The sequence below is a fragment of the Balaenoptera acutorostrata genome, chromosome 16 (genome assembly GCF_949987535.1).
Source record: "Balaenoptera acutorostrata chromosome 16, mBalAcu1.1, whole genome shotgun sequence".
Lineage (NCBI taxonomy): Eukaryota > Metazoa > Chordata > Mammalia > Artiodactyla > Balaenopteridae > Balaenoptera > Balaenoptera acutorostrata.
In genome coordinates, this window is record NC_080079.1 from 9,608,767 (window position 1) to 9,632,764 (window position 23,998).

General features: G+C 48.7%; 1 protein-coding gene and 1 pseudogene across 1 annotated transcript in view; both read right to left on the bottom strand.

Annotated features, from left to right (window-relative positions):
• Positions 1-4,644: 4,644 nt before the first annotated feature.
• Positions 4,645-21,853, bottom strand: LOC130705026 (60S ribosomal protein L17-like; annotated as a pseudogene).
• The window catches only part of BTBD16 (BTB domain containing 16), a 57,172-nt gene continuing 46,364 nt past the window's right edge, over positions 13,191-23,998 (bottom strand). The window contains exon 15 of the mRNA XM_057530784.1: positions 13,191-23,146. Coding sequence (XP_057386767.1) covers positions 23,078-23,146 — 69 coding nt within the window. The 3' untranslated portion in view covers positions 13,191-23,077. The remainder of the gene's footprint in view (positions 23,147-23,998) is intronic.

The following is a 23,998-nucleotide window of genomic DNA, read 5'->3' on the forward strand; positions in this document are numbered from 1 at the left end:
AGATTTATCTATGTCATTGGGTGTTGTAACAATTTGTTCTTTTATTGCTGTGTAACATTTCATTTTGCGAATAAAGCACTATTTATCTATTCTATAGGTGGCCGTTTTGGTTGTTTCCCCTCCTATTTCTTTTTCCATGTTGCTCCCTGTGCCCAGAGTGGCTTTTCCCTCCAGCTCCATTCGGCCCCCTGATCTCTTACAAATAAAACCTGCCTACCACTAAGACCCCAGTCGAAACTCATGGTCTCTTAGAATCTCTCTGACCTTTCATAGAGAAATGACCCTCTCTCCTCTGTGACCCCACTGCTCCACAGGTTGAAATTATAGGGGCATCTCTGTCAAGGGACCATGATTTCCTCAAGTGCAGGGACCATGTCTTAATTATCTCTATAGTCTCAGCACAGTGCCCTGGAGATAGGAGGGGTTCAAGAAATAATGGCTGACATAACACTGTAAATTAATTAATTAATTTTAAATTAAATTAATTAAAGAAAGAAAGAAAGAAGGCAGAAAGAAAGAGTGGCTGGTTTCTGGGAGGCAGGCCCCCTACCAGGGACGGTGGGGACACCTGGGGGCAGATCTGGCTTTGGGAAGGGAGGCCCGCAGAAACTAAGCAGGTTCCAGGCCTAGAAATGGCCCAGAGACCACGAAAGACACCTGACAGGAAGTCCAGTGGGACAGACTGGGTGTGAGCACAGCATGCAGCTGCCCAGGGCTCACACCCAGTAGCGGCCCCAGTGTCCTAATTCCAAGCCCCAGGCTTAGCTCTGGATGCTGAGCCCCACGCAGCACCTGTGGAGATGGGCTCAGGAGGCTGGGAGGATGGAGCCCTTAGGCAGGGTATCAGTGGGCCCAGCCAGCTCCAAGGGACTGGGAGCTCCTAAGTCCTGACATGGCCCGGAGCTCTGTCTTAAGAACTGCCACATGGCCCTTGATCCCTCATGATTGCCACTCCCCTTCCAGTGGGACATTTGGAGTTATCCAGGAAGCTGGGTTAGAGGAGCTGGGTTAGTGGGATTCATTGGATTTGCTGCTGCAGGATTTCTTTTTCTGATTTCTCTCTTGTCCTTCATTTAAGTCACTTACATAAGGCCACCAATACAGTTCTCAATCCAGTATGGCAACCCAACAGCACTACTTAGAAAGCTCAGCCTCTGAATTAACAGCTCTTCGACAATTCATGCTTTTTGTCACAGAAAGATGATTAGCATTGTTTAGAAAACCTGCTTTCACAAAGACTTAAATGATTGCATGTCTTAAAATGATTAGCTCACTAGTGGTTTATAATTTTATGTCCTTCACATGTCTGTGATCTAAGTTTTTGACCCACGATTTTGTTGCAAAGGGATGCTGTTGGTGCCAGACAGACCTGAGTTCGAATCTACCACTTGCTGGCTGTGTAACTGAGCCACTCAATTGCATGTTCTGAGCTTCAGTTTCCTGTTTGCCAAATGATCCCTCTGCTGTGTAGCAGTTGTGAGGATGGGGCTTAGTGCATCCAGGTGCTCAATAACAGCTACCATGATGGTGTCCACCTGGCCATTGAAGAAGGCTCACGCCCCTCCCCTCCTCAGCCCCATCCCTGGATTCATCATTTTTATTTCCTAACAACAAACAAGCTTTGCTCTGGAAGCTTTCCTGGTTATCCTGAAATGCCCTCCCCCATTTCATTCTCCTGCCCACATGCTGCCCGCCAGACTGTTTGTTTTGGATGCAGGAGGCCAGCCAGGGAGTGGCAGGCCTGCCCATGCAGTTCCTTGAAACCAAAGTTGCTCCCTGAGTCATTGCTGGGAGAAGCCAGTACATCCGAGCACCTACACAGGCATGTCAGAGGTAGGATACCCTGTGGGTGCACAGGCAGAGTTATGGGGGACAGAGGGCCTATGAGCCAAGCACATGGTGTAGGCTTTATCTTGGGAGATTCGGAGAAGGGGCATTGAAAGTCTTTAAATAAGAAAGGGACATGATCAGATTTGTGGGTTAGAAAAGTCCTCCGAACTTTTCGATGAGTCTTTCCGGAAGGGAAAACCCCACTTATATTCTAGCATCTTCTTCCTTTGCCCAGTACAGGTTTTCTGCTCTAGCCAACCCCCTACACAGACTCTCTGCACCTCTGCCCCATTGGAGTGCTCTCCACATGGCAACGTTTTCCCTGTACTTCAAGGCCTGGCTTGGTTCTTCCGCCTCCAGAAATCCTTTCCTGCCCCTCAGCACATGTTCACTGCTCCCTTCCCAGAACCCAGGGTTCTTTCCCACACACCCAGCAGCCAGAGCCACTCAGAACTTGCTACTCTATGTGGCTAATTCTTGGTGCACACAATGCTGTTGCAAGAACAAAACTTTGCAGTCAGAAAATCCAAGTTCAAGTTCAGATTCTGTCCTTAGCAGTTTGTGATCTTCAGCCTCTCACTCAGCTTCTCTGAGCCACACTTTGCTCATTTGCTTGATAGGCATCTCCCAGGACTGGGGTAAGTATCAAAAGAATGTAAAAGCACTCTGGAAACAGTGATTTAAAAAATAAATAAATAAATAAAATGATCTTTATTCCTAGATAACATGATTGTCCACAAAATCCAAAGAAATCTACAAAAAAAGCTAGTAGAATGAGTTTATGGTGGCAGAATACAAGAGCAATACCCAAAACCTATTTTATTTCTATATATTAGCAAGTGAGAGAAGCCAGACCCATACGCAAGAAAAACATAAAGAGGAAAAGAACATTACTCTCCCATGAAAATTCCCTGGTGGTCCAGTGGTTAGGACTCCACACTTTCACTGCCGAGGGCCCAGGTTCAATTCTTGGTTGGGGAACTAAGATCCCATAAGCCGCGCAGAGCAGCCAAGAAAAAACAAACAAACAAACAAAACATTAGTCTCCCTCCAAAAAACATACTCCATGATTCCTGTTCTACTGTATAAACTGTAGAAAATGCAAATGAATTTATAGTTACAGAGAAATCAGAGGATGGAAAGGTAAAGAGGGGCAAGAGGAGGGATTACACAGTTTTGGGGGCAATTAAAATGTTTACTATTGTGATTGTGTTGTTGTGTAAACAGTGATGTTAAACAAAAAGGGGAAAAGGCATGGGCTGGAGAGCCAGGGAGACCTGGGGTGGGACCTTGGCTCTGTCTCCCACTGGTTGACTGTCTCTAGGCAGGCCATCCAGTGTCTCTGGGCTAACTAACTTTTCTCCTCTGTAGGTGGGAAGCTTAGTACTTGCCTCCGGGATTAATGTGAGGATCAAATATGTCAAGAGGTCGGCACCTTGCCGGGCACATAGTAGCCTGGCAATGGATGTTAGCGCCCTGCCCTCCTCACTGCCAAACAACAGTGCTTTGGACATGGGAGTACGGATATGTGTGCTGATTGCCCAGCTGATTTAATTACTGACCAACCAAATAAAGGGATGAATGTATTGGTGGATAGATGGGTGGGTAGATGGATAGATGAGTGGACTGGGAGACAAATATCCAACTGAATCAACAGATAAATCCATGAGTGGATGACCAAATGGATAGCTGAAAAAATCAAGGAGCAAACGAATGCCTGAATGAATGAATAACGAATGGAGTGAGCACATCACTAAATGAGTGACAAGAGGGACATGGCAGTAAATGACTGTTCTCCTTCAGCCCAGAGGCCCACCCTCCCCTCGGCCTTTGTGCTGTGAGTAAGGCATCAGTTACCTTGCAGGCTCTCTCTTAGTGGCAGGCAGATGCCCCTGCCAGGTAACCAGGGTAACCTGGTGCCTGAAGAGAAGCAGCATTTGGCTCCTTGGAAATCCCATCTCGGCCTACCTTAGCAACAAGGACAAACGTTCTGGGACTGCACAGACTGGAGACAGTGACCCCTCTGAGCGGCCAGTGGCCAAGCTCAGGCCAGGTGCTTGCCCACTTGGGCTGGGGTGGTGTCCTTGGTGGTCACCGACCTCCTGCTGAGGAAGGGGGGCGTCACTTGTTCCACTAGAGAAGATGCAACGGCCTGAGCAAGCTAGGGAGGTGGGTTAGACTCCCAGGAAGGGGGGATCTGCAGAGAGCTGGGGCGTGGCCCCATCCTGCTGATGGTGAGCTTGTGGGTCCGGAGACAGCTCCATCAGTCACAGCATCGCCCCTGGGGCGAGGAGCAAAGACCCATCTGCGAAGGCACCCTGACTGAGAGCCATTCACAGCGCGGGCCTCCTTCTTATAACCTCACTGGGAGGCAGCTGGGCAGTGCTTTCCTCTCCGTCAACCCATTTATAGATAAAGAGGCCCAGATAGGAGAAAAGGCTTGCCCAGGGTGCGAGAGAAACAGCAGAGAATGAAAAAAATTCCAATCTCTTGATACCTCCACCCTTCTCTACGGGTACAGGGGACTCAGTTACAAAGGGGGAGGACGACACCCTCTGGCCACCCCAAAGAGGTTGCTCTTTGCTGCTGTTCCTCTAAAATTGTACTGCATCTATTGCCTGGGTCACTCCCCCAACTAGCTGAGAGCAATCTGTCTCTGAAGTCTCAGGTCACTTTGTTCAAGTCCCTCTTTCCTCCTCCCTGACTTGCAGTTGTTTAAGTCCTGTCTTCTCTGTGCTGCTGGGCGTGAGCACTTCAGTGGAGAGCACGGCCTCTTCCCCCTCCCCTATCCTCCCCCCACACCCGGCACGTGTAACACGGTCCGCGGTAGCCACCAAAGGTTCCACAGCAAGTTAGGGAAAGAGCTGGGTGGCCCAAAGATATGCAGCCCAACAAGACATAGTCCCTTTTGTCAGGAGGTGAAAACAGAAGACTTCTAGAAACAACAGTGTCTTAACCCAAAAGTACAGATTTCTTTTTTTTTTTTTACTTTTATTTGCATTTATTTTTTGCAGCATTTATTCCCAGGCCATAAGTTTTTGTTTCTTCAGTTTCTTCTGGGATATTTTTTTCTTCTGGGCAACCTCCTCTTCTGGTTTAGGAACAATCTGTTCTTTTTCAGTAAGGAGCATCTCAATGTGGCAGGGAGAGCTCATGTATGCGTTGATCCGACCACGAGCTCTGTAAGTCCTGCGTCGCATCTTGGGGGCTTTGTTCACCTGGATGTGCTCAATGACCAGAGTATCTACATCTAAGCCCTGAAGTTCAGCATTACTCTCTGCATTTTTGAGCATGTGCAGTAAAAAATTCAGCACTCTTTTTGGGCCACCGACCCTGCGTCCAGCCCCACTGTCTGGCCCGGGCACACCTACCAACTCCACCACTGTAACAACAGAATGGTACACATTGCTTCCTTAAAGTGACATCCTTCAGATACTTGGTGGCCTTTCGGATAGGCGTACCCTTAATGGCCTGGGCAGTTTCACGAGTGTTCTTAAAGTGAACACCAAGATTCGAACCTCTTGACTTGCAAGATTTTGTGGGGTTTTCTAGGTCAAGTGAATAGCGAACCATTTTTAGAGGTCACCTCAGGCCACTTACCGGAAAAAGCCAGATTTCTAAAGGTGGGCTTCTAGGCAGTTGGATGGGCCTGGGGACAGATAATTAGGCCACAGGCTCTTTTCAGAGGTTTCATCACATGGTCATTACTAACTCCATCCAGGCATAATTCTCCCTCAAGTGTATCACTTTTCATTTGTCTTAGGACAGACGTGCTCTTTTCTGTGCTCTATTGGCTTTTCATTCAGGAAGAGAGGGCAAAAATATCCTTTAATTTACCAAAATTGCTTTTTAAATGCATCAGCCAACTCAGGACTATCGGGAAGATAATGGTTCTTTCCCCTCATAATGATGGAGTAAATTTCAGCCAAAATGAATTTAAACATTGTTCGTGGGCTATAGTTTTTTATTAATTTCATCAATCATGAGTAAGCCATTGACCTTCCACGGCTCCAAGCTGTTCTTAGAGAGTCTCTTGCCTTGTTCAAAGCCAGCCTCAAACACAGTTTTCAGCTGGATAACAAGAGGTGGGTCTTTTTCTCCAGCAGGGCAGTGGCTGCGAGCTCTGGAGTCTGACAGTCCCAGGCTCATGTCCTGGCTCTGCTGCTTCTTGGCTCTGTGACTTGGAGATTGCTCTGTGCCTCTCTCCTTCCCTTATTTGTCAAGTGAAGATAAAGATGTTATCTGGAACTTTGCAGGGTTGTTTAAAGATTAAATGAAATGATGTATGTGAGGCACTTATCAAGGGGTCTGTCACATAGTAAACTCAATGAATCTTAGTTATTGTTATTATTCTAATACAAACACAGCATTATTTTTATTTTGTTGTCACTAGGTCTCATGGTGTATCTCTCCACCCTTTATCCCTTTATCAAGCCTTTATCTCTTATGGTTTGGCTACTCCCCCCCACATCTTCCAGTGGTGGTTGGGTTGCTACCGAGGGCAGGAGAACCAGGCAATGTTCCCTGTTGCATAGAATAGGAGGTGCAGCTGGAAGATGGGCTATAGGCCCTGCCTGTGGGCTAAACGGGTGTCCAGCATATCCTGGTGCGTGTGCTTGGAGCTCAGTTCCACAGGCGCCCAGTGAGGCCAGGTGCACCCAGCTCGGAGATCCTGCAGGAGAATCCTCCAGTCCCAAGCTTCTCCAACCACTAAGTACATCACTTCCCACCAAGGATCCGAGGTGGTATGTTGGGATACAGGAAAAACACACAATAAATGTGGTTGCTTTCCCAGAACACTGATGACTCTTAAAAGCTGGGGGGACAAACATAATTATTAATATTAAAACAAAGGGGCAAAAATGATGGCCTGGAGGGCAGAATGATGATGACTTTTGAAGATATTAACCTGGAGGATTTCACCAACACTGTATGCACACGGGACACTGGCCTCTGTCGTACATCAGGGTAAGGTCCACGAAAGGCCAGTCCGTGAAGCCTCTGCTGGGGCAGGGGGATGAGTTCCAGAAGCGTGGCTCTCCTCCATGCCATCAGGCCAATTCCAGGTCAAGGGGGCACCAGATGACTTTTGATGGGTTGGACCTCATCGCAGCCAGCTAAAGCCATCCTGCCTCGGGAGCAAACCTTGCTGAAGCACATAAGCCTTGGTGGGAAGGATGGTTCTGGAGACGGGAGAGCGTGAACGTCCCACAGAGCATGCCCACAGCATTACTTTTGTTAACAGTCTGCGTTAACAGCCCTCCATGTGATCCTGATACGTGCACTCTCAAGTTAGAGAACGGCTGCTCGAAGAGAGGTTACTTGTGTGACCCGATTCTTGCTCTAAGTTTCAAGGCGCAGAGGTTATCTTTGACTCGGAGGAGGCCTAAGCCAGGGGATCTTTTCCCCTGATCTAGACGATAGCATGATGCAGTGGGTAAGGGTGCTTGGAAGCCAGGCAGTTGGCGTTCAAATCCCAGCTCCTCCTGGGCAGGGCACTCTGGCTCCTTGAGGTTGGATCTCTGATCTGTAACGTGACATGATGACAATGGAAATAACCTAATTGGGTAATGGGGATAAGCCCTTAGCACTGTGCCTTCCACATGGTAAATGCTCAAGTCATCCTAACTATCAATAGACATTTTGGAAATTAAGGTTTATGCCCACTGGGTTTTCTTATAAGAGCAGCCACGACTTTGGGGCCAGTCTTCATCCTGAGCCTCAGAGCAAATGTGGTTATGAAGACTCTTCTTAGGTGAGCCAGCTTCCCTGCCAGGACCTGGGCAGAGGACAGGCCCACACTCACAGTCTTTGAACCAAACCCACCTCCAGTTTCCCCTCTAAGCATGAGTGGCGGCTTTCTCCCTTTCTTGGCAGTCCTAGACAATCAAACCCAACAAAGCCACCTCTGTCTCCTGCCAGGGAGATGGCAGCCCTGGTGACCCTCCGTTTGTTGGAGAACATTCCCTTGGCTCTTGAGCAAGCCCAGAGCGAATAGTAGACCATCTGCACTGCCTTTCTTTTCCCTTTGTCTACTGAGAAAGTCTTTGGCTATAGATTCATATACTAAAGAATAAAAAGCACTTTTAGGATTCGTACCTTAAATAAACGAGCTGTTCAGTAATCTGTACCCTGCACTCCAAGTGTGCAGACATTTATTACCCACCCTCAGTGGGGTATGTGCAGAAACCGAGAGCATTTAGAAACATGTATGGCATGTTAATGTTGTTGGACATGTAAATGCATGGCACTGAGGTTGTATCTTATGAGTCTTTGTTTTTCTAGGCACCCATTTTTCATTGTGTATTCTAGAAGTGTCAGTCCCACATGGACTGAGGGAAAAAATAAAATGGGTTCCCACTGCAGGCAAGCATTGCCTCTGAAGGTCTCCGAGAGGCTCAGATCAAGAACGTTTGGCATTTTGACGACTGGCTCCCAACTTCCAGAAGGAGATGACCTTGTATAAAAAAAGGGGTTCTCAGTCTCGCTCCCCTGCCCCTGGCCTCTCGTGGCACCACAAATTTTGAAATTCTAGAATAGCTCAGGATGCCCTGTTCTGAGAATGGTGTTCAGAGGAAAACTCATAGTGATGCTAAGACCCTTTTGTGAGATCTTCCTAAACACCGAGTGACCAGGAGGAACTTTCCAGAGTCTCCTTAACATTTGACTAGAGGAGCCAGCCAAGCTTGAGAAGAGAGAACAGGCAGGGTGGTGGTGAGGACAGAAAGATGCCATCCGTGACAATGCTACAAAACAAGGCTGCAGAGGAGGTGGGGAGAGAAAGAGCCTGAAGGAGACACGCTTCCCTCTCCCGCCCCGGTCTCTCCAGCCCCTCAGGGAAGAGGAGACTGTAGTGTGGTGTACCAGGTCAACTCTTGCAGAGCTTTCCGCTGACCCTGGCTCAGGCCATCCTGATGGAAAATCACTTCCCGGGCTTCCTGTGCCTTTTCCACTTGGCTAGTTTCTGAGATTTTCCAGCCCACTGAGCAGTGGATTTAGATGTGCAACGAGAAGAAAATATGAGAGAGTGATGGGGCAGAGAGAGCCTGGAGGGATTCAGGAAAGCCACCCTGGGGGTGACCCGGAGCTGAGACCTGAGAAGTAGAGGCCAGCTGTGTGAGGACCCGGGGAAGAATGTTCTAGGCAGAGAACAGAAAGTGCAAGGGCTCAGAGCAGGGATTCAATGTTCAAGCAGCAGGAAGAAGCATGGGGTGGTGGGAGGTGTGGGGAGCAGGTGAGGGCATAACGTGAATCCACCAGGATGGTGAAGCCGGGCCCCCAGGATTGCGGCGGCCAAGGCAAGGAGTTGAGATCGCATTCATCGTATTCGATAAGGGTTACCAGATAAAATATAGGACACCCAGTTAAATTTGAATTTCAGATAAGTTTTATACTAAACAATTATTCATGTGTTATCTGGAATTCAAATTTAACTGGCATCCTGTATTTTTATTTGGGAAATGTATTTCCAAGTCCTATTTGAAAGGCAGTAGAGGGTTTTAAAGCAATGGAATGACAATCTGATCCAATCTATAGCCTAGTTGGGTTGTTGGACCTGCCATGTGGATAGTGGGCTGTGGTGGGGCAGGAGGAGAAGTAGGAATTGCAGGTAGGGAGGGAGAAGAGGCTGCCTGAGCAGGCGCCTTGACCCAAGGAACGCAGGTGAGGTGAGTGTGCGCTCACAAGGAAGAGGCTCAAGGCCACCCACTTGGGGTTTGTTGACTGAATAATTAAGCAGAGGGGACCCCAATCCTTAGTCCAGCCCCTCGCTGGCAGGGCGCCCTTGCCATCAGCTGCAGCGCTGCTGGATTAACAAAACTGTCCGAGACACCTGGAGCATGAGAAGCCTTATGACATCCAGCATCCCGCTCTGCCACCGTCGTTGATGGTTCTCCAAGTGGACTCGGAATGCGTGTGGCCAAGAGGAGGAGGAATTCCCAGAGACTCATACATGAGTTCCAGGGAATAAGCTGCGTTATGAAATGTTAGGTGTGGTCACACCTGTGCAGGGAGTGGAGGGGTGCCCGTGAACCAGGTCAGTGGATCTTCCAGGGAACAGGTGTCCCGGAGAGAAACTTTGATGGGTGACAGGAAGGCCAGACAGTAGCCTGAGGGTCCCAAGGCCTCATCAGCGGCACCATCACACGCTGTCCAAATGCCAAGAGCTGGTGTTCACCACCCCCGCAGGGCTCACTTCATTATTTCTTTGAGGAAGTTTCAGGGGAACTTTGTGTCTTCTGGCTCAAACCTCTTAGTGATGCCTGCTGCCCGCAAGGCCCCAAGGGGGACGTTTCTCCACTGCCACCTGGACAGTCACCCAGGTCGAGGTTGAGATCAGCCAGCGGTCTTGAGCTGCAGGCTTCAGGGTACAGGACATGCCAGGCAGTGTCTCCTGCCCTGCAGCCAGGCCGTGGTGCGTCTAGAAATGGGGCCAATGCTCCCTACTTCCTCTGTGTCCTGCCTTGTCGCTGGGCCTCAGAGCAGCACAGCGGGTCCCCATGAGGCTCTCTCCAGAGCCTCTCCCCACTGGCCTGAGGCTCAAATCTGGTGACCAGGCCGGGTCAGGCAGCAGATGTGCTCCAGCCACACAGACGCTCACAGCCCTCCTCGGAGGCACGTTCCCTCCCCCAAATAAGCTCATGCAAATAGACACCTGCAGGCTGCCACCCTGATGGCTTATCAGCCACACCCACCGACTTTGGCCTCACCTGCTCTGGCGATATTACAACAAATCCTTCCATTTGTGGAGGGCTTTATATTTACACATCATCCTATATTCATTTCCTGTGGCTGCTGTAATAAATTACCACAATCTCAGTGACATAAAACAACACACATTTATCCTCTTACAGTTATGACAGCCAGTGTCACCGGGGTAAAGTCAAGGTGTCAGCAGGGCTGGTTCTTCCCGAGGGCTCTAGGGAAGAATCTGTCCCTCACCTCCTCTACCTTCTAGAGGCTGCTGGCATTCCCTGGCTTGTGGCCGCATCACTCCAATCCTGCTTCCACAGTCTCCTCACCTTCCACCTCTCCGACCTGCTGCCTCCCTCTTATAAAGACCCTGATGCCTACTTCAGACCCACCTGGATAATCCAGGATAACCTCACCAGCTCAAAATCCTTCATTTAATCACACCTGCGAAGTTCCTTTTGCCGTGTAAGGTAACATTCAGAGGTTCTGGGGATTAGGACATGGATATCTTTGAGCCATTATTCTGCCTACCACATACCCCCATTCATCATATCATCTCTTCTTCGCAGTGGCTCTGGGAGGATGAAAAACTGAGGCTCAGAAAAGTTAGGTGAGTTGCTGAAAGTCACACAGCTGGAAAGTTGTAGGAAAGGGGAGGTGGAATCCAGGTCTTTGTGATTCTAACTGAATTTAACAGGTTATATCGTCACGTAAGAGGAAAACAAGGCACTTCAACATGAAAGAGGTCTTTGGCTTTTCCCTCTGAGATTTCTGCTGCTCAATGTGCCCGGGCAGGCCTTTGTCCCTCCTTTTTTCAGGGGTTAAGAGTTGAGTGTCTGTCTGAGCACAAAGGGAACACCTGCAGCCTGTCCTAGTTCAGGGAGTGACCCACATTTGAAGAAAGAGCTCAGCAAGCCACAGCTGGGTCTCTGGTCTTCATGGCAGTTCGAGGGTTTCTCGCACGCACGCTCACGTGTGGTTTGGTAAATGATTTTCTCAATTAACCCATGAGTTAATAAGTTTCCTGTTACTTAAGGAGATGTCCCAGACCCCAGGGACCTTCAGCCTTGATTCAACGGCCAGGAGAAGGGGGAAAAATGGTGACTCATCTCTTAGGTACTGAACCAGCAGAAAAAAAAGACTCGGGGGCAATATTATTTTGTTTTAAGTAAGGCATTATAGATTCAATATTTAGTTGGTGTTAGAGGGGGGACAGCAAGTATTATTCACTCCTTGGGTATCTCAAGGGTGCATAAAGGAACAGTTGCACCTGCCTGCCAGGAAACATGCTCAGGCCACAGTAAGACACTGGGTGACTCATGCAGAGCTTGCTGGGGAAGCCAAGCAGTTGGCCATGCTGTTCAGTGATGCAGAGATAAAGAGAAGTTAATCACTGTGTTCGAGACTCGCTGAGCCCTTTCTGGTGTTCTGGGTGGACACATGACAGCTCCCCTGCCGCCAGCTGCCATCCCATCCCACGCCCATGGAGCCTGGCTTCCTGCCGGTTTTGTGTGACGCTGGGCCTGATGGGTCCCTCTCCTTAAGGGAGTTCAGGAGCCTATCAGGCCCCTTTGTTCGGGTGAGAAATGGGTCAGGGGAAGATGTCTCCGGGTGGCCAAGAAACCAGGAAATCTTGTTCAGTGAAATAAATGTTGAAGCTATCTTTGCTTTAAGTCACATCAGCTCCGAGAATGGATTGACCTGCCTCTCAAACGTGCCTGGCAGGAAGTGACTGGGACACAGAGAAGCAGGAAAGCTCATCACTGCTGGCAGGAAGAAAAACTGTAGCATCCACTTTAGAGAGCGATTTTATGTGATCGAACTGAAGTTGCACATGCCCTTGGACCCACCAATTTCATATTAAAATATATTTAAAATATGCATATTTTAAGGGGATCACACATGCTTTTAGAATTTTTGTTTCGCCAATTATTGGTATATTCTGGAAATCTTGCCACTAGAATGCTTCAACAATAACTTCTCAATGATTGCATAGTGTACAGTATTCTAATTCCTACTGTTGGACAGCTAAGATCATGCTGATGTTTTGCACTATAAACAATGCTGCAGGGCTTCCCTGGTGGCGCAGTGGTTGAGAGTCTGCCTGCCGGTGCAGGGGACACGGGTTCGAGCCCTGGTCTGGGAGGATCCCACATGCCGCGGAGCGGCTGGGCCCGTGAGCCACAATTACTGAGCCTGCGCATCTGGAGCCTGTGCTCCGCAACAAGAGAGGCCGCGATAGTGAGAGGCCTGCGCACCGCGAGGAAGAGTGGCCCCCGCTTGCCGCAACTAGAGAAAGCCCTCGCACAGAAACGAGGACCTAACACAGCCATAAATAAATAAATAAAAATTAAAAAAACAAAACATGCTGCAAGAGACACCTTCGTAACTAAATCATTGGCACTTTTCTGGATTTTGCTTTCACCAGTATAAATGCCTAAAGTATATTTGTTCAGTCAAAAGGGCGTGTTTTTCAGTATTATTGCTGGGTAATAAGCTGCCCCAAAACTTAGTGGCTTAAAAAAACAATTATTTCTCAAGGGATAGAGTGGGAGGTTGGGGTGAGCAGATGTAAGCTATTATATATGAAATGGATAAACAACAAGGTCCTACTGTATAGCACAGAGAACTATATTCAATATCCTATGATAAACCATAATGGAAAAGAATAGTTAAAAAAAGAATGTTTATATATATATATCTATATATCTGAATCACTTTGCTGTATAGCAGAAATTAACACAACATTGTAAATCAACTATACTTCAATTTTTAAAAATTGATTAAAAAATTAATTATTTCTCATGATTCTGAGGGTTGGCTGGAGAAGTCCTTTTCAGTGGAATCCCCTTCTGGGGTCATTCACATGGCTGTACTCCTCTGGAGGGGGCACTAGGCTGGAAGGTTTCAGATGGCCTCATTCACAGGTCTGGCAATTGGTGCTGGCAGTTGGCTGAAACCTCAGTTCTCCACGTGGCCTCTCAGCCTCCAGCAGGCTAGCCTGGGCTGTAACATGGTGTGGTCCCAGGGCTCCCAGAGGACAAGGGTGTTGGTGCAAGCCCCTTATGGTCCAGACTCCTGAACCATAAGGGGTTCATGATGTTACTTCTGCCACATTCTATTGGCCAAAGCAAGGCCCAGGGCCAGCCCAGATTCAAGAGGGTGGAGAAATGGTCTCCATCTCTTGGTGAGTGGAGCAGCGAGGCCAAGGGGCACAGACACAGGGAGGTGGGATTCGCTGGGGCCGTTATTATAATGATATACCACAGTAGCTTACATCCTAAGCCCTTTTCTAAAGTGTTCCAAATTGTCCTCAGAAAGGCAGTACCAATTTATACTGCCACCAGCCAGCGTCCTTTGGGAATATTTATTTTTAAAAAAACTGGGGCAACCACTTCTGGAAGAAGGTACACAATCTGTGATAGAAGAGGAAGTTTCTGTCTCCTGAGTGGCCACAGTCATACCCCTGGGAGGTCACCTGGGGACCTGGCAGCACAGCCAACATTCACGCAGGGCAGTTGAGGGATGGTCATTCCCTTTGGGCAGAGCAGGAGCTGAGCTCCGTCTCTCCCCGTCTGTCTGTTTGGCCACCATCTCCACGGCTGTCACTCCTGCCCAAGCCCCGTCACCTCTCCCAGATCACCACAAAAGGCTCTTAAACGTTAAGTCTCGTTCCCGCTCTGCCAGCCCCTACTCCTTTGCCATGTATCATTCAGAATGACTTTTTCAAAACACAGATTTGGTTCACAAGTCCCCTCGATGTCCAACCCACCATGGCTCCAGCTGTTTCTGCCTGCTCCCCTGCCTCTGGCCACTTGGCCTTCTTCCTCGTCTTCTAAAGGAGTCGGCTCCCCAGCTCATGTCCTAGTCTGGACCGAACCTTCTCCTGAACCCCCAACTTTTCCTTTTTTCAAAAACAGCTTTGGGACTTCCCTGGTGGCACAGTGGTTACGAATCCGCCTGCTAATGCAGAGGCCACGGGTTCAAGCCCTGATCTGGGAAGATCCCACATGCCACGGAGCAACTAAGCCTGTGCGCCACAACTACTGAGCCCGAGTGCTGCAACTACTGAAGCCCGCACGCCTAGAGCCCGTGCTCTGCAACAAGAGAAGCCACCGCAATGAGAAGCCCCTGTACCGCAATGAAGAGTAGCCCCCGCTCGCCGCAACTAGAGAAAGCCCACATGCAGCAATGAAGACCAACACAGCCAAAAATAAATAAATAAAGTAAATAAATTAAAAAAAGAGAAGAAAACAGCTTTGCTGAGATGTAATTCATGTATCATGCAATTCACCCATTTAAGTGTCCAGTTCAATAGTTTTTTAGTGTATTTACAGTTTTGCAACCATCACCATCAGTCAGTTTAGAACATTTTCATCATCTCAGACAGAAACCCTGTACCCTTTAGCTGTCACCCTCCCTCTCTCCCCAGCCTCTTCCTCCCTCCAGCCCTAAGCAACCACTAATTTACTTTCTGTCTCTGCATATTTTCCTGTTCTGGACATTTCATATGAAAGGGATCATATAATATGTGGCTTTTTTGTGACTGGCTTCTTTCACTTAACATCATGTTTTCAAGGTTCATCCACCTTATGGCATGTATTGGTACTTCATTCCCTTTTACAGATGAATAATATTCCATCGTATGGATCTACCACATTTTTTTAATCCATTTGTCAGCTGATAGACATTTGGGTTCTTTTCACCTTTTGGCTACTATGAATAGTGAACATTTGTGCCCAAGTTTCTGTATGGACATATGTTTTCGTGTATCTCGGGGATATAGTTGGTGGAATTGCTGGATCATATGGCAACTCTGTTTAATCATTTGAGGAACCGCCAGACTGTTTCCCAAAGTGGCTATACCATTTCACAGCATATGAGGGTTCCGATTTCTCTACCCAAACCCATTTTAATTCCACTCATGGGAATCCACTGGTGGTCCAGTGGTTAGGACTCTGCACTTCCATTGCAGGGGGCACGGGTACAATCCCTGGTCGAGGAACTAAGATCCCACAAGCCACGTGGCACAGCGAAAAAAAAAAATCTCACTCATACTTCAGGTCTCAGCTTAAGCGCTACTTCCGTGCAGAGAACCCTCCCTGGGCCTTGCATGCCCTCCTGGGGTCTAGGTCAGCTTCTTTGCTTCAAGCTTTCAAAGAACTGGGCTTCCTCGCTTCAGGGCGCTCAAGCATTGCTTAGTGCAATGATTCCATCAGCACCTGTCTCTCCCCACGCTGTGAGCTCCGTGAGGGCAGAGGCTGTCTGTGCTGTTCACCTTTGAAGCCCTAACCCACGCCTGGCCCACAGCAGCCAGCCGCCCATGAGAAATCTGTAGAATGAATGAGTCAGGGGCTGAAAGCGCAAAGGGCACGTAACTCATTCAGAGTCACCAAGTGGAGCCATGGGAGCCTTGTGTCCTATGCCACCCTATCCAATATGGTAGTCTTCAGCCAAATGTGGGCACCGAACACTTGAAATGTGGCCAATGCCACTGAGAAATTAAGTTGATTTTATTTCACTTTAATAAATTGAAATTTAAATAACTGTCAGGGCAGGTAGGAGTGGGGTAACACTGGTACTCCTGACACAGAGCTGATTTCTGCTCCCCTGGCATTAGAACCTTCCTTTCCCCCAACATGCTTCTCTCTGCCCCTGAGGAGGTAGCCTTCGCCCAACAGTCCAGGAAAATGTTTGTGTTGACTGCAGGCTGAGCCTCAGGCATGGCCACTGATGCTTCCTTCTCCGGGCCTTGGGGAGGGACTAAAAGACTCAGTACTCTGGAGGGTCTCTAGAAATTGGAAGGTCCCAGTCCTGTTCCGTGGTTGGTACCTTTGCTACCCTGTTCCTTCTACTTGCACTTATGGTGATTTAAATACATTAAGATGAAATAAACTTAAAAACTCAATTTCCTAGTCACACTAGCCACATTTCAGTGCTCAGTGGCTACATGGGGCTAGTGGCCACCATATTGGGCAGGGTGGATAGAGGACATTTCCATCACTGCAGAAAGTTCTACTGGATAGCACTGCCCTAGAGGTTTCCCTACAGAGGCTTCTCTCCTCTCTGTCTCCCCCAGGATACTCTGTCCTCACTGCTTCTCAGCTCTCAAGGCCTCAGATCCTGTGGGCCAGCCTCCAACACATCCTACCCATCCTCCTGTGTGCAAATGGGACTGGGACTTCCCCCACCCAGTTCCTGGGGAGCCCGTCCTTCTCCCCAGCAGCTTGGCAGGCCCCAAGCACATCCCCTTCTCATCTTAGGCTTACAAGAGCAAAAATGTCCTCTCTCATCTGGTACTCTAGTCTCCAGGATACCAAACCCTCTAAAGAAGAGTGAGGAAAAAAGCACCTCTTGCTCTTCCTGATGAGCTCATAGGAAAATAAGACAGTTCATTTCTTCCCCAGGTCCTACTTTTCCTGGTCATGGGCACAAGCCATTCACTTCTGTTCTTCTGCTCTCCTGGAATCAGAGGACTCAATGAATGATTGCAGCTGGGAAGGTCTACCAAGAGTGCCTAGCTCGACCTTTCATTTTGCATAAGGGGAAGAAGGCCCAGAAGAGAAAAAGGACTTGCCCAAGATCACAGAGCACCCATCTTGACCTAATAAATACTGAATGACTCCAAATAATGAGGAGGAACAGAGATAAATTGTATCAACCTCCTACTATGTGTCGGGTGCTTTACCAATCACACATCAACTTATTTAACACCACAGGTCTTATGGCCCACTTCAGATTAGACTCTGAGGTTCAGAGAGGTTAGGTGACTTGCCTAAAGCAACACAGCTAGTAAGGGACAGAGCTAGGACTCAAACCCTTGTCTTGCTACTTCATGACCTAAAAGAGTTGCTGGGCCATCTTTGTTGGAGGGGAGGGTCTGGGGAGGTGAGCCAGATGGTGGGTGATAGGAGAAGCAAACACAGAGAAGGTCATGGACATGGCACATAATATGTTAGGCTGACCGACACTCATGGTCACTGCTTTTGGCCTGGTGACTGTGGACTTTTTAAATTCTAGTCTAAGAAGTTCTCACTTGTAAGGAGGGCTTCTAAGATCATCTTAAGAATTTTTGTCTCAAGACTTCTACTTCCCAGGTTCAGAGATTTTGTGATGTGAACACTGTGGATGTTTGAATGACCACAGTCTCATGTGGGATGTAAAAAAAGTTCACTTTGAACCACTAAGCAAGGAAGACTCTGCAAGATGAGCTTTTAAGTTGCAAATTTCTGCCACTGAAATTCTGGTTCCCACTTTTGAGGCAGACCTCGCCCCCTAGTGGAAAGCGGTGGACTCTGCATTATAGTAAATGGTCCACCCACAGGAGGGTGCCTCCTTAAAGTTCTATATTTCATAATACAGGAAATTTGGTTTTAAAAATAAAATCAGCCAGTGTGGTGAAATAGATTCACAGCTTTGTTGTTGTTATTGGATTTTTTTTTTCACTGGAGAAGAAAGACAGTCCGGTATGTGGGGTACAGTGGAGACCCCTGCTATGGAATCAACATTTTCAGGTCGATCTGAGTTGTTTCTGGGTGTGATCCCAGACCTCCCGCATCAGGACCTCCCCAAAGCCTGGGAGTTAAAGTGCAGGTTCCTGGGTGTCTCCTAGGCTGCAAAGTCAGCCTTCACAGCTGGGGGGCCAGGGGTCCATTTGCACCAGCAACTAGGAGATCCTGGTGAAGATTCAGTCCAAGAGTCCTGGCCCTGGACATGAGCCTGTTCTCAGCTGTTTCAGCTTCACCTGTACCATTTCCCAGCATCCCTCCACCTGCAAGGACACTGCTCATCCTCCACGGCCCATTTACGTGCCACCTCCTCAGTGAGGCCACCCTCGCCCTGCCCCAACGCCCCCAGTGGAATCAAATGTGATTTCCCATGTGACGGCACCCTGCCCAGCACGGCCCAGCATGCCCAGATGCTCCGCACACAGTTCTGTCAGGCATGTAGTAGGTGTTCAATAAATACTTGGATTAAGCACCTTAAAACTTTTCCCCTCGGGACTTCCCTGGTGGTGCAGCGGTTAAGAATCTGCCTGCTGGGCTTCCCTGGTGGCGCAGTGGTTAAGAATCCACCTGCCAATGCAGGAGACACAGGTTCGAGCCCTGGTCCGGGAGGATCCCACATGCCGCGGAGCAACAAAGCCTGTGCGCCGCAACTAGAGCCCATGTGCCTAGAGCCCGTGCTCTGCAACAAGAGAAGCCACCGCAATGAGAAGCCAGCGCACCGCAACAAAGAGTAGCCCCTGCTCACCACAACTAGAGAAAGCCTGCGCACAGCAACGAAGATCCAACACAGCCAAATAAATAAATAAATAAACGTTTCCCCTCTTCTCAGTGGCCTGTGGAGGGAAATGGAAACAGGTGAGCCCTGTGGCCAGGCCTGTGGTGGCCCCGGCTCTGCCACTCTGAGGAACCTGGATGTACAACTGCCTTACTGTCTGAAGCTCAGCTGCCACTCTTTTTAAAAATTTAATTAATTAATTAATTAATTATTTTTGGCTGCGTTGGGTTTTCGTTGCTGCGTGCGGGCTTTCTCTAGTTGCAGCGAGTGGGGGCTACTCTTCATTGTGGTGCTCGGGCTTCTCATTGCGGTGGCTTCTCTTGTTGTGGAGCATGGGCTCTAGGTGCATGGGCTCAGTAGTTGTGGCACATGGGCTCAGTAGTTGTGGCTCAAGGGCTGTAGAGCACAGGCTCAGTAGTTGTGGCTCACGGGCTTAGTTGCTCCACGGCATGTGGGATCTTCCTGGACCAGGGCTTGAACCCATGTCCTCTGAATTGGCCGGCGGATTCTTAACCACTGCGCCACCAGGGAAGACCTCAGCTGCCACTCTTACTGACGTGGAAAATACACCTACATCACGGGGAGGGGGGCCAGTTGGGAGGATTCAGTGAGAGGGTGGGCGTCAAGTGTAACATCTTTAAACCAGAACTGTCACTCCAGCTCCCTGGGCCTGATTCCCCCCTTACAGTGAGGAGGTAGAAATGACATCACCTCCTGTCGCTGACGCCCCGAGTCCTTCTGCCTCAGGTGCCTCCATTCTCTGGCCCTTGAGGCAGGGGACACAGCCCAGCCCGTCAGGCCCTTACCCCATCCTTTCTGGGGTTGCCTTTCTCCTACATCCCTGCCTTTTGGACCCTCACAGTGTGACTGGTCACCTTAGGGAAGCATTTTTGGAATTGCTGTTCTGCGAGTTTTTCCCAATCCTGCAGACTCCAGGAGCTTGACATTGCATATTCCAAATAGCTGAGCCAGGACAGTGGTTTCCCATAGAAAATGGACAGTCATTCATGTTTCCGCAGTGCTTCCAAACAGCCTCTTCTCTCTTGGACATCTATGGACTTGCTTTTCAGAAGTTTTCCGTTCTTATCCTCCCCGTTATCCCCTAGGACCCTGGTGAAATGCCACGAGGCTGCTCTTTCTCCAGAGCCAGTAAGTCGAGCCGCACGCCGACATCTGCCCAGGGGCTGCTCACCAAGGGGCCGTTACACGAGTCGTGGCCGCAGGGATCATAGCCCCAAGGGAGGCCGAGGGGCTGCCTTATCCCCTTTTTATAGACAAGGAAGCACAGTTCACAGAGGGGAAATGACAAGTGACTGTTCCGACTTAGCACCATTAGTTTGGAGGCAAGGCAAATTCATCATCGCCTTCTTCTCCCAAGGCTGTGCTTCTCTGTTAAAAAAAATCATCTCTCTGGAGAGAGAAAAAAATCAGGTTCTAAGGAAAAACGCATTGCATAATCCCATTTTGAATGGGAAGAAAACTCCAAGTGCATCTAAAGGTAATTCGGGAAGGTCACCTGCCAAACTTCTGAATGATGGGGGTCCCACTGGATTTTATTCTCTTCTTTGAATTTTCTCATTTTTCTTCAACAAGCTTGTTATTATATAGAAGTAACTTTTCGTGTCATAAAAGGGGAAACGATCCTGCTTATTTGAAAGCAAACTACTGCTCCCTATGAAGACGTGGATGAATCTCTTAAACATGATGTTGAACCAAAGGATGCAGGCATGGAAGAGAGCAGGCTGCATGATTCTCTTCATTAAATATTCAAACTAAATGGCCATTGTAACGAATGTGATAGTCAGATAGCGTTTACCTTCGAGGAACGGTGACTGGGAGGGAGTACCAGGCGGGAGGGGGGCATCTGGGTGGTGATCACGCACTTCCTGGTTTTGATCTGGGCACTGGAATATGGGTGTGTTCATCTTTGGTCATTCATCAACCTACGTCATAGATTTTTGGCATTGATTTTGATTTTTTAAGATAGTCCACTAAAATACTATTTATCTTAATGACGGTGCATTTTGACACAAGGAGAGTGTCTCACTTGCCTTGCCCTGTCCCGGCCCTGCAGGGGTGGCAGGTATAATTGAGGCTGTGTTTTCCAACAGCCTATGCACTGGGTCACACCTGCCAACCCCTCAGAACCCTTTATATCAGGGACTTGTCTGGAAAGCCTAAAATACTCCAGGGATTTCAAACAGAATAAATATAATACAGAGAACAGATCACACAGATGAAGGAAGACCTGAGAAGGCAAACAGGAGAATGAGGCAACCCAGAGACCGGCAGGAAGTCTTCACCGCCCTGGAGCCGCAGGGATACACAGATGAGGAGGTGTCACCAGAACAGAAGCAGAAGCAGGGCCATTTGATGGATCTGGAACCACGGCAGGAGGCTGCCAGGTAGGAGCTGGGACAGCAGAGCAGAGCTGGAGCCATAGGGGAGACACAGCCACTGCTGGAAAATGCCCTCTGCAGCCGAGAGGGTGAGAAGTCCCCTGGCTTCTCTCAGTCCCTTATTCTCCAAGCTCCCATCACCACTTCCTGTTGGCTGGGCCTGGCCAGATGCAAGCTAGGGAACAGAACTTGCAGGATGGGGGCTAGGACAGACCCAACTCCCAGTTCCTTTGTCCAACTCTTCCACTGGGTCCCCTTGTCACCTTTCCACCAGCCTTCCTCTCTGCCAGGTCACTCTGCACAGGGCATCAGTCCTCTGCTGGGAAGGAGGTTCCCTTAGCCCATGTCTGACTCTAAGGTGATCATTAGACTAAATTTACCCACCTTGTTGTCTATACAGCATCAGCTGATGATCCATCACTTTCCTAAAGACACTGGATAACAGGCTGTGGTGGACACACCCTAAATAATCACACACCTTGTATAATCCTCTCCCCTTGAGTGTGGGTAGAACATATGACTTACTTCTAGCCCCGAAAACATGGCCAAGGTGATGATATGTCACTCCCAAGATACGTTATGTACGGCTCCGTCTTAGCAGATGACAGTGAGAGAGACTCTCCTGCTGGCCTTGAAGTACAAACAGCCATACTCTGAAATGTCTATAGAGAGCACCATGTGGCAGGGAACTACAGGGGCCCGTAGAACCTGGGTGGTCTCCTCTCAACAGCCAGTAAGCAGTCAGGCCCTCAGTCATACAGCTGCAAGGAAATGAGTCTGCCAGCAACCTCATGAGCTTGGACGTGGGTTCTCCCCACTTGTGTCTTCAGATGAGAACACAGCCAGCTGCCACTGGATTGTAGACTTGACCCTGGGCAGGGGACCCAGCAAGGCTGCTTGGACTCCTGACCCACAACAACTGTGAAATAATAAGTATGTGTTGTTTAAGCCACTAAACTTTTGGTACTTTGCTACACTGCAAAAGAAAACTAATCCACACAGTGGGAAAAAAGACTCTCTTGCCTTGCTTTTTCCAAAACCTAAAGTTCCATTTAAAAAGGTGGGACAGTAAATAAGTCACTCCATACCTTATAACTGTTTACTTCCCTTCCTACCTCTTGTTCTGGCTGAGCCAAAACTGCCAGGGACAATGGCAAGGTGTGTTGTTCTGTGTAGCAAGCAGAGATGTATCACAAAAAGGGGAATGTTGATGCTTCCAGTTGGCGTATGTTGTCACTGCTGGTGCTCCCATAGGAGGGCTTCCGAGAGTGCATCAAGTTAGGGCTGGACTCAGGGAGCTTTGGGGTCAATGATGGCAATGGACTCATGGCTCTGATACTTTCCATCCTCAAACGATATAAATGGGAGTGCTATGGTCTGAATGTGTCTCCCCAGAATTCGTATGTTGAATTCTAACCCCCAAAGGTAATGTCATTAGGAGGTGGGGCCTTTGGGAGGTGATTAGGTCATGAGGGAGAGGCAGGGCCTTCGTAAAATGGATTAGTACCCTTATTAAAAGAGGCCCCAGAGAGCTCCCTGCCCCCCTCCACCATGTGAGGGCACAGCGAGAAGAAGCCGTCTATGACCCAGAAAGCAGGTTCTCATCAGACACCACGTGGAATCTGCTGGCATCTTGATCTTGGACTTCCAGCCTCCAGAACTGTGAGTAACAAATTTCTGTTGTTTATAAGCCCCCCAATCTGTGGTGTTTTGTTATAGCAGCCCAACAGACCAAGACAGTGGGCCAAAGTTCTGAGACCATTACTAACTCGGAGAGTCAGCTGAATACTTGAGCAGTCCCTTTCATGTCGTTTTATTTCCTTTTACATGGACCAGTGGAAGAAAAAAAATCCCATAGATTCTTCTGAAAACTGTTAAGATAATGAGAAGACGAATGAAAAACTTGCATAGATTGGGATGCCCACAGTTTGGATTTTCAAGGCCTGAAAGACGAAACAAAACAAAACAAACGGGACTTTCAGGATAAAAGCAATCATCCTCTAGAAGGGGAAAGAGGAAGGCCTAGCAATTGTATAATATGCTGGTTCTCAACTCTGGATGTACATTAAGAATCATGTAGGGAAGGTTTTTAAAATAAACCTTAGGGGGCTTCCCTGGTGGCGCAGTGGTTGGGAGTCTGCCTGCTAGTGCGGGGGACACAGGTTCGAGCCCTGGTCTGGGAGGATCCCGCATGCCGCAGAGCAACTGGGCCCGTGGGCCACAGCTGCTGAGCCTGCACGTCTGGAGCCTGTGCTCCGCAACAAGAGAGGCCGCGATAGTGAGAGGCCCACGCACTGCGATGAAGAGTGGCCCCAGCTTGCCACAACTGGAGAGAGCCCTCCGCAGAGACGAGGACCCAACACAGCCAAAGATGAATAAATAAATAAATTTAAAAAAAATAAACCTTAAAAAAATTAAGTATAACTTAATTACAATAAAGTGCCCCAATCTTAAGGACACAGCTTGATGGATTTTCACAAGTAAGCACTGCTGTGTGACCACCACCCTGATCATGATAAAGAACATTTCAGGTACCTCTGAAATCTCCTTCCTATCCCCTCCTGGTCAATATCCCAGCCTCCTCCACTCCCACCTCCACAAGGAAATTGCTATTCTGATTTCTAACATCATACAGAATAATTAGCGGAGTCTTAAAAAATACTGATGCCTGGGTCCCACCACGGAATATCTGGTCTTACCTGGGTGGCTCTCAGGCCTGGGGAGTTTGCAAAGGGCCAGGTGATTCTGATGTGCAGCCAGGACTGAGAATTACTCACTGGTTTAAGGTCAAGTCC